The 16347-nt window shown below is 36.4% G+C and overlaps 1 protein-coding gene across 4 annotated transcripts in view; it reads left to right on the top strand.

Moving 5' to 3' along the window:
* The window catches only part of LOC129245661 (general transcriptional corepressor trfA), a 73205-nt gene extending 57306 nt beyond the window's left edge, over positions 1–15899 (top strand). For all 4 annotated transcript variants that reach the window (XM_054883974.1, XM_054883973.1, XM_054883975.1 and 1 more), the window contains one exon: positions 14188–15899. In XM_054883974.1, the coding sequence (XP_054739949.1) occupies positions 14205–15875 (1671 nt within the window). In that variant the 5' untranslated portion in view covers positions 14188–14204 and the 3' untranslated portion in view covers positions 15876–15899. The remainder of the gene's footprint in view (positions 1–14187) is intronic.
* The last annotated feature ends 448 nt before the right edge of the window (positions 15900–16347 follow it).

Raw genomic sequence — 16347 nt, 5'->3', positions numbered from 1 at the left:
CGACCCCTTCCTGGCAAACTCGTCGGCAATTTCATTTCCCTCTATATTCCTGTGCCCACGAACCCAGATAAGGGAGATGTTTCCTGCTCGATCGAGGTGTTTGAGTTCCTCCTTGCAGGAGTTCACCAGAAGAGAGCTGCAATACGGCGACGACAGTGCCTTGATCACAGCTTGGCTATCGGAAAAAATATTTATGTCTCCCTTTCAACAGCGATCTTGAAGCATTTTGCATGCCTGCAGTATCGCGAAGACCTTTGCTTGAAAAACGCTGCTCGTTTTCGGCAGTTTAAAGGAGACCGAAATGCTGGCTGATTCAGAGAAAAACCCCCCTCCCACCCCAGATTCTATTTTGGATCCGTCAGTGAAAACAGTCTTGCCTGCTCGGAAAGATAGCCTTAGCACAACCCTCAAAACACAGTTTGCGGATGGAGAGATCAGTGCTTCAAGATGCTCTATGTCCTACAGAAAATTGTCTGCAGAGGCCAGTCTCCTTCAACCTGATATGCACTGTTATGTTACATAAAATAAATTCTTTTAAAATAAATAATATAATATTATAAAATAAAATAAATTTCAAAAAAAAAAAATACAAATAAATCAGTTAAAATCAATAAATATTAAATAAATTTGAAAACCTACAGAAAAACTTACCTGCATTAAAAATGCATTGTCACATTTCATGTGCAACCAGAAAAACGTCACAAAACTTCTTCGTAAAAAACAAGTTATCGCTCTCTGCATTGCTAAACAAAGCTCACCACCCAAAAAAGCAACCATAGCATAACTGCGAGAGCCACTCAAACTAGTTCTGAGCCGCATTGATGCGGAAGTTTAGAACGCAAACGAGCGCATTGAGCGTGGATGGAGGTGGGCTTGGCTGTGTGAAGTGGTGTATGCCAGTGTAAGCGTAATTAGAGTAACGGGTTGTAGTAGTAAAACAAAAGCAAAACTAAAAAAAAATCTGCAGAAAGACCAGAACAACACAAGAATGAAAACAAAGTAGAAGGCACTGCACGCGACAATCACATAATTGGGCATAATAAAGCCATGTAAGAGTATAATGACGAAGGTGACAAAGCAAAATAAACAAAAGAAAACCAAACAAATACAGAACAATTATGCATATGAAAAAAGAAATTAAAAAAAAAAAAAACAGGAAACTCGTATTACAACAACTCAAATAAAGCGACCACCGCTACGTGGGAGTTATGCAAAAGTAAATATTACTGAAGAAATACAGCAGAGTCGCATTTCAATGCCATAAATAATTTTTGACATTTAAACCTGTTACCTCGTACATATGAACATAACTGCATAATATTTGCTACTGCTTGAATTGCCATGCATCTTGTCGCTGCAAGCTCATGCAATTTTTCCCCAATACATGTGAATGTACGCCGGCGCACGCGTCACCGCCGGCATGCAAAACTCAGCTCAGCTGACAACCATAGCACACAGTAAAGTATAATCACTGATAAGTTGTTTAGCAACAAGTCGCAAGTGGCTTAGGCAAATGAAGCAACAAACTGTCAAATTGCCCGCACACTCATCCAGTCAGCGATTAAACGAGTGAATGGCTGTATAAATGACCAGTGGCTATTACCAACAAATGGACGCTCCACTCACTTGTGCGCTCAAGTTAAGTTCCATGTTAGATGATCAAATGATATCTTAATGCACAAAAAACGGCGAGAAATTTTTTTATCGTCGAAGAAGTGAACGTATACCCTATGGATACATATGAACTTACACATGTGGGAAAGAAAAAATTAATTTAAGGAAATCGGTTTAGTTTTGCATCTAAAAAGCCTACTGACAAGGAACGCCTTGAACTACTTGCTACCCGACCCTCTATTTAGATTCTACACTACGTCTCTCACCTTTTAGTTGGGACTCCACTTTTTGTAACAATTAAAAGTGCGTCCGTCTTCACGAAGATAGCGAAACGAGTAATGTGAAGGTTTCTGATAGGTTTGAAACGAGGGTTAACTCTGCGCAGTAAATAACATTCCAGCTTTGGTGCAGAGGTACAAAGCTTCAAATGAAATCGCCTCTTACTGAGCACGACTCTCATATAAGATTAGAGAAGTTCAATTTGAGTAAAGATATCTCGGTAAATAGTACTCTAGCTCGGGCATGTAGGACTTATTTTTACTGAGAACATTCTCTTATAAAATAAGAAACGTGTGGCCACAATGCGCTGGTATAACGAATTGGCAGAAGTGCAGCGGAAGGAGTTTCCACCTTTATTGTTATTATTTCCTATGGTTCCAGAGAGGAACAAAGGGTCACCTTACGTTATCTAATATACTGGCTAATATACTAATATGATTCCTATTATAAGGCGGTCACACTGTATTGTTTAATATTATTATATATCAGAGTGAAACCCGAGCAACTAAGTCCATTTCTGTGCTCGTTTTGAGCGTCAAAAATTATAGTGGTAGATTCCTCATCGTCTGGTATAAGTCATCATCATCATCATTCATAGCACTACAGCTCGTATTGAACCTTCGCTTCTTCTACAATTATTTTCCACGCATCTCGGCTATACTACATAGCTATACTACGAAATGTTTCTTAGATCGCCCTCAATGTTGTTGAACCGTCGCTTCCGCCGACGCCCTCTTCGCTTTTCATCAAGCAGGCGCACACTCTTTCATCTGGCACTCCGCAACAAAATTGCGCTGCGATTTGCCAAACCGCACGACGTTTTCACCTTGTAAGAATTGAACTAACTCGGTATTATATCCGATGCTCCGATGCTATAGAGAGCATTTTCTTCTCGTACTGGACCCAGCATTCTTCTTCTTCTAATGATCGTCCCTAGAGGCAGGCAGGGCTTTTGAATTGAATCTTAGCCCGACGAGAGCAGGGTAGCTGGAATGATTTCAGCTCATCCTTCAGCCAGCTTCTGCAGAATGGACTTGAGACAATCCCAAGTGTCAATACATGGATACCTAACGGACAATGCTCGGTAGGAACAGTCACGAAATTTGAGAGTTGCGGTTTTGTTAGCTTCAGAAGTTCAAGGATCTGGTCTGCAGGATCTCGCGACTTTGCACTTTTGCGCGCTAGCACAGTGCTCGCTAAGTTGACGAGACGCGCATCTTTCCATTAGCAGGTCACAGGTTCTCAAGGGAACGCTAATGCTCTCATTTCGCGGTGAAACCCACTCGGGGGGTTCCCTGTCGAGTCAGCTTATCAACCCAACAGTTTCGTTAAGCCACTGCGACCGGGAACCGAAATGAGCCTAATATCGAAGTATTCGGATGCAGTCCAGAGAGAAATCAGCGCGCTATGGTTTCTGCGCTTTTTCAGAAATCAGAAACCCGGCGCTACGGCTTTTAGTGCTTTTTTCAACTGGAAAATCTTGTTGGTAACTACAGGCACAGAAAGCCAAAGCAACGCCGTAGGCTTCCGAAAATTCATTGGAAGAATATAAAAATGCATAATACGCTCCTCAATGTGTAAGGTATAAAGTAGATTTAGCCGATTAAGTCACGCCACCTGTTGCCACTTGCAAGACCGCTTCGCGCAATTAAATGCCAACATGCGGTGGAAATGCAAAAAATGTCTACAAGCATAGTGTTGCCACACCTGTTGCATTGCTTTGGCAGCTGACAACATTTCCAATACAAACAAACATTTACAAGCATGCACTGAAGTGTGTGCACATACAAATACATATAAGTATGAATGTATGTATGTATGTAATTATGTAGGTGTGCAAGCAATTTAACGCGAAGGCAATTTTTCTCTGCTCAAAGGCCGGTTGCTACAACAAGTATAGGCGATTTAATGCATTTATATTCACATATATATGTATGTATGTGTGTATGTATGCTAGCATGAAAGCATGTACAAGTATTTAGGTAGATTTGTGCGATTGCTTTTACCACATCTCACATCTAACTTCATGCCAACCATTCACCATTTTACTCACACTCGGTGCGTGAAAAGGTCGTTTTCAGCGCTTTTGCCTGTATTTATTTAGGTATTTTATGACTGCGATTTCCAGCAACGATTTCAGTATTGTACTATTTCCAACAACACAATCGAATCAGTTGTGAATGCCGCCACTTCACTTGCCGCAAGCACACTTACAATTATATGATGCCCTTCTAACTACGCAGCTTTGTTGTTGCTAACGCGTTAAAGATGTCTATTTGTTTGTTGCGTGTTTTTATGAAGCCATGATTGTTGTTGTTGTTGTGGCTCGAAAGCGTTAATGAATTGAATTTTGAAATATTGCCAAGTTAAATTGGCAGCCATGCTGACTCACTAACGGACTCACAAACTGTCTCAGACTGACTGACGCACTGTCTGTCTGCCCCTTTACACTCACACGCACAAACTACACCTACATATATACTTGTATGTATGTATGTATATATGTGCCAAGTTGAGCGGTCACTCATTGGGATTGGGTTGCAAGAAAAGGGGGTGTTGTTGTTAATGAGTTGCACTGTTTTCACTTTTGCGCAGCTTTAATTGTAGTAATTTCTGTAGTAATGGCATTTGTTGTTGTTGCTGCTGTTGTTGCTTTTTATTGCGGCAATTTATATGCATATCAGCTGTTGCATACATGCAAGTATTTCACATACATACACACACATTCTCAATATGTATGTAAATAGTAAAATTTCAAAATAATGCCAGGCGCTGAGTGATTGCAAGGAGATCTGGCGGTGTGTAATTGGGATTTACGTAGATGAGTTGCCACATTAAGTCAAATTTTGCAACTACATTTGGTGTATTTACGTGATAATGACAAGTTTTAGATATTTATTGATCGTTTCTCGACTTAAGCAGAATACAGGGTGGGTTATTTAGCGTTTGGCAGTTAATTTAATTCAGCTATAAGTAGAAGAGGCAAGCAAATGTTTAAATGAATTTTTATTATCGAAAATATAGCGTAAAATATCATTGAAATGACGTCCATGCAGTGGCGCAACCAGGTTTTTTTTTCGAAGGGCGCGGGGAGTTTATTTTTACCTGTGCAATCCTCAAAGAAGAAAACACGAACCAAAACACATTTTTTACTGAAAGCAAATTAAATTCAAATCTCCATGGCACAAATTTTATTTTTACTCGCATGAAAAAAATTGTTATTTGATTTCAACTTGTCGCTTGGTTTCCAATTGTATGCAAAATTATCTAATTTTTTTTTCATCGTGGGAGTTTGAATGTCAGAGACATCGTCAAAGGTGCTGTCACATCTATTATAAAGGGTGGTTAAGTTTCAAGGGCCGGTGTTGATTTTGAATAAAATACCTTTTTGTTTTGTAATTATTGCCATTTCTCTTTATTATGATAATATTGGTATGGCTCAATTACGTATGAAACAAAATATCGGTCAAGTGACCGCCGCGGTCTCGGCGGCACACCTCTATCCGATGGTCCAAATTTTCGATGACGCTGAGGCATAATTGAACTTCTATGCCGTTATTGAGCCGAATTATCTCATCCTCTAGCTCTTGAATTGTTGCTGGCTTATCGATGTACACCTTTTATTTCAAATAATCCCAAATAAAGAAGTCCGACAGTGTCGTTGACGTTTAGGTGTGGTTCACATTCAATATCGGCCCTTCAAATTTAACCACCCTTTATTAAAATGCCGCATTAAACCGTTCTTGTGGGATTATTCCTTTTTAATAGACTTTTTCTCACTTGTTTTACGTCAAATATTTCCCTTCTAATTTTGTGTTAAATGATTTTCAGAGCCGCCAAAGACATTGCTTTCACCAAGAATTTAATTATGTTCTATGAAAACTGATTGTTAAAAATCATTTATCTTGCTGGTAGTTGTAAATTAAAACCATCTTAGCTCGGCAACTGATAATTTTTGATTTACTTGATTAAGACCGCATAAGAAAATATTAAGATAGATGTTGTTGTATTTGTTTTATTTATCAATGTTTATGGCTATCATTCTTTACAGTTACTTTAAGGCACCTTTCTGGTCTAGAGGCGTGAAAATTGAAGGCGTTGAAAATTGGAAAAAGATTCAATCGCTATCAATTGAAAATCGTTTTTATTCATTAGATCGATTTTTTTTATAAAAAAAAACAAATACATATATTTGTTTTTTAATGACAATAATAAAAAAATTGCTTCCCCTGACGTAACACATGCCACTGGCGTAACTGATTGGGCTGCTCAGGTACGTCTGAAAACAAAAACTTCGGTCGATTATTCATCAAGAGATATGTCGCTATGGTGGGTAGCAGATTTAGAAAAGAAACATTTTTTCTAGATATTTTATCTGTTTATTGGAAAAACAAAAAAAAAAAAGGATTTTTTCCACGTTCTCGCTCTTAAAAAAGAATAGAAAAATTTATTATAAAATTCTGATTGTTAATTCTGCTACCCGCGAGAGCCACAAGTCTACTCAATAACATATTAAAAATTCAAATCAATCGGCTTAGTACTTTTTAAGAAATTACCAACGCCAACTCGGAAAAAATAGTTTCGAGAAAAACACGGTTGACGCGTTAATACCTGGGCGTCGTACTGCACACCGGTCTCGTTTTAAAGGACTGTAACGTCTAAACCACAACGAATTTCAATATAAGAATTCGCAAGTATATTTTTCAAATTATGAACTATCACGACTTGAAAAAAAATCGATTTTTTCGAAATTCTAGACCAGAAAGGTGCCTTAAAAATGCGATTTGGAATAGTGGCATAATGTGTTTTAAGGGAGTTTAACGAAAATCGTGGATCGAGCTGCTTTAATTGCATGACTTAATGAAATTTTATTTTCAAATCGTTTTCCATTCGATTATCCTTTTTCTTTAATTCTCGCAAATTGTTATGGGAAAAGTTGCTAAAATAGTTACTAAATTATATATTCGGTAATGTTCAATGTTCTATGAATTGAAATTTTTATACTTTCTTCGATTTTTGTATCACCAACTATTTTATACAAAAAATTAAATTGTATATAAGTTTTTTAAAATCTTAAGTTTTGGAGTGAAATTTTTTAGGCGTCGATGGACGAGCAAGAATGGAGAGTAAAATTTCAAGGCCATGCAACGTTTTGGGTATTTTCGTTCCACGAGAGAGAGAAAATGATATAACGTAGAGGAAAAGGAGAGAGGAGATACACTTAGCCTATGTTTACTCCTGAGTTTTTCTTTGTGGTTGCTAATTTCTAGTAAGAAACAACACTGCCCACTTTTTAGCGCTTGTTTGTTGGTGCAAACTTATAGGACATATTTTTTTGATGCCTACTTTCTGGCGTTATATCTCCTTTTCCTGGCTAGTGCTCGTGCGTACTATAAAGTGCTATCCATTCCGGCGTCGGATTTATTGGTATTGCCTTGCTGTCATTTGTGCCGTTGCTGCGGTCCTGGAATCGCTGCGTTTGTACGGGTGATAAATGCTCGGAGTAGTGCGCGTTGTTGCCACGGTTTGTGTGCGGCGTTTTCCTACACCGGTCAACCCTTCTCCGTTTTTTTGTAAATTTTGTCTATTTGTATTCCCTGCAATGAATTTATTTAGATATATATTCTTTCTCTCTCTCTCTCATTCTCTCTCGGGTTTGTCCCTCTTTCTTTGCCTGCCTACAAAGGTTCACTTCTGTTATGTGTACTACTCTACATGTACATTTTTTTTTAATTTTAAGTCGTCAGTATAAAAATAAGATATTTGAACCTCATGCCTGCATGGCTGCGTTTTCACGAGTTTAGACACCAGGAGTTTAGGAAAACCAGCACCAGCTATCGGAAAAATCGATCCTGAGTTGGCCACTTTTATTAAACCAATTAGTTATATACATTTTTTTTCAATATCAACCGAAAATTTTCATATTTTGGAAAAAAAAATTTTATTAAAAAACTTTTATCAAAAAAGTTTGTTTTGAAAACCAGTTACTTATATATTTTTTTCAATATAAATCGAAAATTTTCATATTTTGGAAATAAAAAGAAACTGTTATTAAAAAAGTTTTATTAAAAAAGTTGTTTTTGGAAACCAATTAGCTATATAATTTTTTCAATCTAAATCGAAAATTTTCATATTTTGGAAATAAAAAAAAAACTTTTATTAAAAAACTTTTATAAAAAAAAAACCAATTACTTATACCTATATTTTTTTCAATATAAATCTAAAATTTTCATATTTTGGAAATAATCTTTTTATTTCCTTTAATTTGGAAATAATCTTTTTATTAACTTTAATTAAAAGAGTAAAATTAAAAAAGTTTTTTTTGAAAACCAATTAGTTATATATTTTTTTCAATATAAATCGAAAATTTTCATATTTTGGAAATATAAAAAAAATTTTATTAAAAAAGCTTTTTTGAAAACCAATTATTTATATACTTTTTTCAAATATAAATCGAAATTTTTCATATTTTGGAAATAAAAAAAAAGCTTTTATTAAAAAACTTTTATCAAAAAAGTTTGTATTGAAAACCAATTACTTATATATAGTTTTCAATATAAATCAAAAAATTTCAAAAAAAAAAAACTTTTACTAAAAAAAAAATTAAAAAAGTTTTTTTGAAAACCGTATTTTTTATTAAAACTTTTTTTTTTAATTAAATTTTTGTTTAATAAACATATCACTTGTTTTAATCGGTTGGCGGACTCTCTAAAATTAGAAATTTTTATAATCTACTTTTGTTTCTTTCATCCAAAACCATTACGTGAGGTAAACAATAACTATTTTGTACAAAATTTTTATCAAAAATATTGAGTTAATTTTATTTTTTTAATTTCTTATTAATTACCTTTTGTCCTCAAATGTGCATAATCAAAAAATTTAACTCGAAAAAAAATTTTTTTTGTGCACTTAGTTTGGCTTCGTAATTAAAGAATTGACGGCGTCCTTCGAAGTTTTTTTTTTTTTCGTCAGCACTTAGACACAATCAAGTTCATTGTACTGCACACGGATTCCCTTTTTAATTTTCTTTAAATTTACTCGACCTCCGAAGAAATCTGAGTAGATCTTGGGGTGCCAAGGAGTCAAGGTGGCACGCATTAGTGCCAAAGACCTCAAGTCTGGTTCTAGCGAAGGCGGGGCAGACGCACAGAAAGTGGTACGCCGTCTCACGAAAAATACTTGTAAGTTTATTGGGGCCAAACCGCACCTTCCAGGCGTCCGTTTCAATTGATTATTAGATTTGCGATTTTCGTTTCTTCCAGTTGAAGCAAAAGACTGCCTATTTTGGAAATGTCTAACCATAAACTAAATTTCCGCTACCTCACATATTTTACTTTAGGTGTGAAAGCCAAAGAAGAAATTAGTCTACAGGTCAAATTTCAAAAGCAGGGACCACCAGCCGCTTAGTCTTTATTTGATTTACAGTAGATTCTGTTTTTATGCGGTATATATGTACATTCCGCAAGAAACAGCATAAAAAAAACAGCATAAAAAAGCTACCAGTTTTATAGTAAAACTATAATACGTTTCAAAAGTGCTAAGAACCGCATAAATCTGAAATAATGTAATAAAATCGCATAAAAAAAGGGTACTAGTCCCATATTATAACTATAGATACGTTCCATAGACCGTATGAATCTGAAATAATTAAATAAAATCGCATAAACAAAAATTTTATTTTTGAAAATTATATCTTTATTTAAGATAAGAAAACGTCAGAATCGAAAAATAAATTTACATCGTCAGAAATAGAATCAGACGATACCCGCATGTTGCGCATTCGTTTAGGATTTGGCGTAAAACCACTTCCGTCACTTGAGGAAATGTACACATCTGATCTGGATGGTGATGCAGGCGGTTCCATACTTGTAGGGTTAGCATTTTTGATATAATGAGTGAGTGTGTGTGATGAGTTTTTGCTTAGTGGGTTTAGAATCTTGTTTATATGCACAATTCCCGATAGGTCAACATGCATTTTTTAATTTAAAAAAAAACCGCACTATTTCAAAACCGCATAAAAAAACCGCATGAAAACAGAATCTACTGTATTATAATTAGGTATAATAATACAATGATTATATGCAATAGCGAATGCCAGCTACCGGGTTATCTTAAATTTTTTGTACATACTCTGATGCCTGTGCTGAAGATAAATCTTGTTGGTCGCAAATAACTTTCTACAAGTAATTATGAAAATATAATTGACGTTGAAATTTCTCCCTATATAAGATTTGTAAATATTTTTAGTATATATTTTTGTTATCTAAGCTCACAGAACAAGCAAGAAAGCACTCTCTTACATTTTTATGTTGGCAGTGGCGATCGATCGAAAAGCGTACTGTTGGTATATCAAATACAATATACTCGCGACTGCAGTTGCGATCAACTTTTATAACAAATTGAATTTTTTCTTTTACATAAATAACCACTTCGTTATTATTATTATATTTATATTTTTAGCATTTTGAAGAATTACCTTAACTTATACTGAGGGCAAAATATGTACCAAATTTCTTCGCAACCAATTTTGTTTTCCTTTCATTTTTCACTTACCGTTAAAATCTTCAAAAATCATCAGCAGTGAAACAAATTTTAATACCTGCATAAATTAGGTATAAAAATAAAAAAATAACTGTTGGCAAAAGTTTTTAATTGGCCTTAAATGGCTAAAATCGCCACCTCGAATATGCTAAAAAAAGCGCATACAAACTAAAACCTTCGACCGCACAGTTTTGATTGATATGGATTAGACTTATCAAAGGCCGTCTACAATAAATACCTACAAACATATCTATGTGCATGAAGTCCTCACTTTAAAAAGTGTTAACAATAAATTTGAACCTACTTGAGTTGATTTAACTATGCATTTACGTGTGTACGCACCTCAATGCCAGCTGAAGGGTATTTGTTGACATACAAATTGCTTAACTGCGCGTAGAAACGCAACAAGGTTAAAGATAAGAATCACTGCAGTAGTCAAGAAAGTTGGCAATCATCGGTTAATAAAAAATGAAAATATAAAAAAAAAAATACAAAAGTATGCTAATACACCGTTTTTGTGGACTCTTATATTCTTGATAAGTTTTTGTTTCTTTTTGTTGTTTGGCCACATGATGACTCTGTTTATTTTATCCACGATAATTTTTGATAAGTTCTTAGTTAAATCTCAGGGCTTCATAAAATGTCAGGTTGATTGGTAAGTGAGCAAATAAGCTTAGGAATTCGCTATGATGATACGAGTAAAATAAGAAGCTAACCGTTATAATAACAAAATAAAGTGGTGGTAGTTTTATTTTAAATAAATGACATCACTGATAACAGATTTTGAAGCTCAAAAAGGTTTAAAAATAACGATAATTCTATTGGGACATACATACAATAATATCGCAAGAGTATCATAATAGAAAAATAAAAAAAATTGATAAGAGTGCAGATATAACCGCCACCTCGTCTTTAATGTTGTGTCAAAATTTCATTAGATGAATATGTTTCTTTACTGTTACTTAGGGATGCATAGATGGTAGAAGTGACAGTCGGTCTTTAAATCAACTCACTTGGACTGTTGCCGATCAGTTAGTGTGTAGTAAATTGAAACAATTTAAGCCATTTTTCTCGTTTTTTATATTTTATGGATTATAACGTTCTTGCGGTAATTCAGTGATATTTTTTATGTGTATTGTGTTTTGATGGAAAATTGGCAACTTGCACTTAAAAGAAATAAAGCGATAAAGAGATAAAGAGAGAGAGAGAAAGAGAGAGAGAGAGAGAAAGAGAGAGAGAAAGAGAGAGAGAGAGAGAGAGAGAGAGACACACACTTCATATAATAATGAATTAGAAGCTCTGAAACTGTATAAAAATGTGCCATTCTAATATATAATATTTTGAGAATCAATTATTATTTTAGAATTTTAAGGACTTGCTTGAAAATTGGCAACATTGTATGTAAATGAGGGAGAAAAAAGAGATCGAAGTTTCATAATTAAATGAAATATTATAATATTAGAATAAATTTTATTAATATATTAATTAATACTAAGAAATTATTCCATTTAGTTAAAGCTCTGTTTGTCTAACAATCAATCAGTTATCAATGGCTTGCCCCAATTTCAATGCAGAATAAGGAGATTAATTCTATCGCGTTCGTTTGTTATTAGTACCATTTTTGTTTTTATTGGTTGCTTGGTTCTTGACAATAACACAAACTCAAATTAATGTTCCTTACAATAATTTCCAACGGCTTGAAGCTTTAAATATGGGTTTCTCCTGATATAAATAATGAATACTTCTATCACTAAAACATCTGCTGATTTAATTTGTTTTTCAATTTTTTATATGCTGATATTTCATGCCGTATACTACTTTAATCAGTCACCTCAGTTCTTTTTTTTTAGTAATTTCTTACGGTACAGAGGAATGGGATAACGGGCTTATTGTTAGAGAAAATGATAGAAACATCTGTACAGATGGCTCAAAACTAGACAACAGAGTAGGTAGAGCGGTTTACTCCGATAAACTCGGACTTAGCCAATCATTTCGCCTATCTGATAATTACAACGTAGTTCAGGCGGAAGTCACTGCCATAAAAGAGGGACTTACGGTAATAAAAACGAGAGTATTATCCACAAATGAAGTCTTCATATGCTCGGTCAGTTAAGCAGCAATAAAAGCGCTAGAATTTATCATCATATTGTAGAATGTTTTAAACTTCTAAATGACGTATCTAAATATTACAAAGTACACCTTATTAGGGTGCCTGGCCACAGGAATATAGCAGGCAACTGCAAGGAAGATGAACTTGCTCGAACCGGTACAACACTTGATTTCCAACTGGATAAGACGCTGATACCTATGCCTATAACCACTTGTAAACTATTAATAGATAGGGAAACCATCAAAAAGGCAAATACAAGCTGGCAAAACCTCACAACATGCGAACTAAGCAGAGACATGGCCGAACTGGAACAGCGGTCGATCGAAGATCTTGCTAAGATTCAACAGAGAATCTATAAGAAAAATGATAGGTGTATTAACTGGTCATTGTCTAATATGCAGCTAGAAGATTAGGACTACCGTACTTCGATTTCTGAAGAAGCTGTCTTAATACAGAAGAAGGGGAAACAGTCACACGCCTAGCTATAAGGAAGCTCCGCACTCTTGATACGGCATTTTAAACTGATGTAGCAGACATAGCAGGTGTCTAACACTAACGAACCTTTGCTCCTTTATTAAAGCTATCGGATGGTTTGAAAAGGAACCCATAGCGTAAGAATAAGCTCCAGCGGTATCACAATGGACTAACGAAAGGTCTAAGTGTGTCGTTGCAACAGCCACCTTACCTACCTACCAACCTACGGTACATTAGCTTAACATAGCATGTAAAAATCTTTTAATTCTGAGATTTTTATTAAAACAAACAAAAAAGAAATTATTGCATGAAAATTGGCAACGTTGTACATATCCAACGTATTCAACGGTATATATCCATCTTATGCAGTTCACTATAGACACTTCGCTACTTCTCTGCTCGCTATCTCTGGGCTCTGCTCACTTAACAAAAAAATTCCATGTGAAACAACAGCAAAGCTACCAAGCTAGCGAGTATGGCTATACCTTCCAAGCAAATGTAATTTTTGGCAGCCCTTTCCGACGTTACCGACGTATGTTAATTTAAACCAGTTGCTTCATATATTCGCCGCTTGCTAAATCTTGGCGAATCGAAGAGGTCTTATAATGAAATTTGCTCAACTTAACAAATTTATAAAATGCTTTCATAAAGTTATTGGAAGGCTCTTTGAGTTACCTACTTATATATATAGTTCAAATGCCTACCATGAACTTACTCGCACATTCTCTAAAACGTCTTTGTGTTGTTGACTGGCTCTTGGTCTGAAGCATATCGTATGTGTACCATACGCAAATGAAATACAAAATATTATTGTAATAAAAAAAAGTAGAAATTTGGCAATGTTGTATTCTCCACAGGAGTTTGATTTGGCTGACAACAATATTTGGTTTAGGTGACATTTTAATGTCAACATGTATAAGATTAGACTAGATTTGGGTGCCGTTGTGCCTGTAGAAAGTCACGTGATTGAGGCATAAAAAGAGAAAAGCTGTATATGTAGGCCATCCTGTTCGAGCTCAGTTTGGACAGAAGAATACGAATTCATATAGTGCAAATACATCTGTCTCTGTGGAATGGAAGGCAATGAAATATTATTCACTTATACACCCACTAAAAGTAATTACAAAAACATTTAAACTAATTTGCCTCCTTTTCGCTTGTATTTTCAGATCACGACTAAACCAAAATGTCCGACACCTTGAGCCGAGTCAAGCTACAACTACGTCCAGTCAACGGCAGTATCCTCAATGGAAGTGGCAATGGCAATGGCAGCGATGATAAATCCCCCTCTTCTCCAGCCACTAAACTGTTAATTAATCACGGTAAACCAAACTACACGATTCAGCGCTCTCCGAAGTCTCAACAAAATGGCGACGCCAATCCGTTGAACAACGAATTACAGAATAACAACCGCAACAATTACTATCCATACAAAAGTGCTGGCGTGAAGGGTACGACCGGTATTCTCACAAATGGCAATGGCAGCAAACCGATTGTTTCTACAAATAACAACAATAACACCAGCAAACAAAATGGTGACAATCTGGTCATACAGAGCACCAAATTCAATGGTGCCTTCAAACCCGCCAATGTACAGCAAGTGGAAAACAAGGATGAAGTAGACAATCAAGTTGTGTTGAGGCATGTACCAAAGCCGGAGTCTGTATCAGCACCACAGAATGACAATGAAGAGAATGTGCCGGAGTTTATATTGCGACAACGTCGTATTCAAGAGCGTTTGGCTAAGGAGAATATCTTGGACTTTGAAAATCGCCGCAGCGGCTACTTTACGCACGTTGTCATCTCGCCAACATCACCGAACCGCACTTCTTTGGTGGAGACCATGTCCAGTCCACCGATTGTGCCATCCTTGGAAATTCCACCACCAGCTAAGGAAGCCAAAGAAGCATCCATAGCTGAGGAAAACAGTGTTGAAGTGAGTGCGGAGCAAGCGCATGAGGAGACTCCAGCGGCTACAACTAATGGGCATGTTGAGGAGGAAGAAGTGGCCAAAGCAATTGAAGAAGTAAACAGAGCTGTTGCTGGTGAGGTGGATGATGACAAGCCAAATATGGTAGAGGATGAAAAGGCTGTTGAGTGTGAAGAGAAATTAGTGGAGACCGTAAAAGTCGAAGCGCAAGAAGTGGAAGAACAAAAGGTTGTAGAACACAAAGCTGAGGAGCCAAAGGTTGCTGAAGAGGAGCACAAAGCTGAGACTGCCAAGGTCGAGGAATCTAAAGTAGAGGAAATACAGGCACCTGTTGTTTCGGTAGTGGTTACAAGCGCTCCTTTAGTTGAAGCAGAATTGGCACAGGATAATCAGTTGGTCACCGCAGATGCAGCAGAGCCTGTGCAGAAGCCGGAGGCGCCGAACTCGCAAGCCGAAGTGGCGGTAACCACTGCGGATCATATCGAAACAGCTGTAGAGCCACCAAAGCCACTCGAGCGCAAGCAGTCTACTGCCGATGAGAAACCCAAAGAAAACGGGCACGCTGCCGTCGAAGAGACGCCTAAAACTAATGGACATGCCGATGAAGATGTAACCATTTCACACACAAATGGTGTGGCCAATGGCCTTTCCAATGGCATACCCACACCCAGTCTGCCTACGCCCGATCCCAGCGGCGCTTTGGGCGTCAACTACGAACCAAAGACAGTAGTTTCTTTCTCTAAGGATTTGGGTGAACCCAACAAATATCCCGATACTGTGAAGATAGTGAAGACGGCAGAGGACGTCGATGAGAAGAAAGTTCCAGCCTCGGCGAGTGATGAACTGAAAGAGTTGGCGAAATTGAAATTCGACATCAAAGCCGATGACAACGATGTGCAAGTGACGCCAGTGTTGCGGACAGAGTAAAGTGGCACGAGCAGGATGTTAAAGTGGGGGTTTTCGTATGTGAAAAAGTGAAGAGTTGGCAATTTGGGTATGACAAAGATAGTCGACTAAACGTGGGCTGAAAGAGATCATATTATTTGGGGGTTACATTGTTTGCCTATGCCGATGTAGTGAAATGGGGAAAGACGCTTCCAAAATGGGAACAGAAGGTGCATTAACGATGTCGACAGACTCGGATAAGTGGAGAAGTGGAGAGTTTGATGGTATTAGCAAATTTGTTTTTTTTTCCAAGCGTGGGAATAGTGCATTATAGCCATAAGTGACGACAGTCTATTGGAGCGCACTGTTCGTTATTAAATATTGTAATTATTATTTGTATGAATACAAATTTTAATGTTATAAATAATATAATTTTGTTTTATATATTTTAAGTGAAAAAGTTGCCAAATTCATTTTATTATTGTAAAATAAATAACGATAAAACTTGATGAGT

The sequence above is a fragment of the Anastrepha obliqua genome, chromosome 4 (genome assembly GCF_027943255.1).
Source record: "Anastrepha obliqua isolate idAnaObli1 chromosome 4, idAnaObli1_1.0, whole genome shotgun sequence".
Classification (NCBI taxonomy): Eukaryota; Metazoa; Arthropoda; class Insecta; order Diptera; family Tephritidae; genus Anastrepha; species Anastrepha obliqua.
This window is presented reverse-complemented; position numbering and strand designations above follow the sequence as displayed.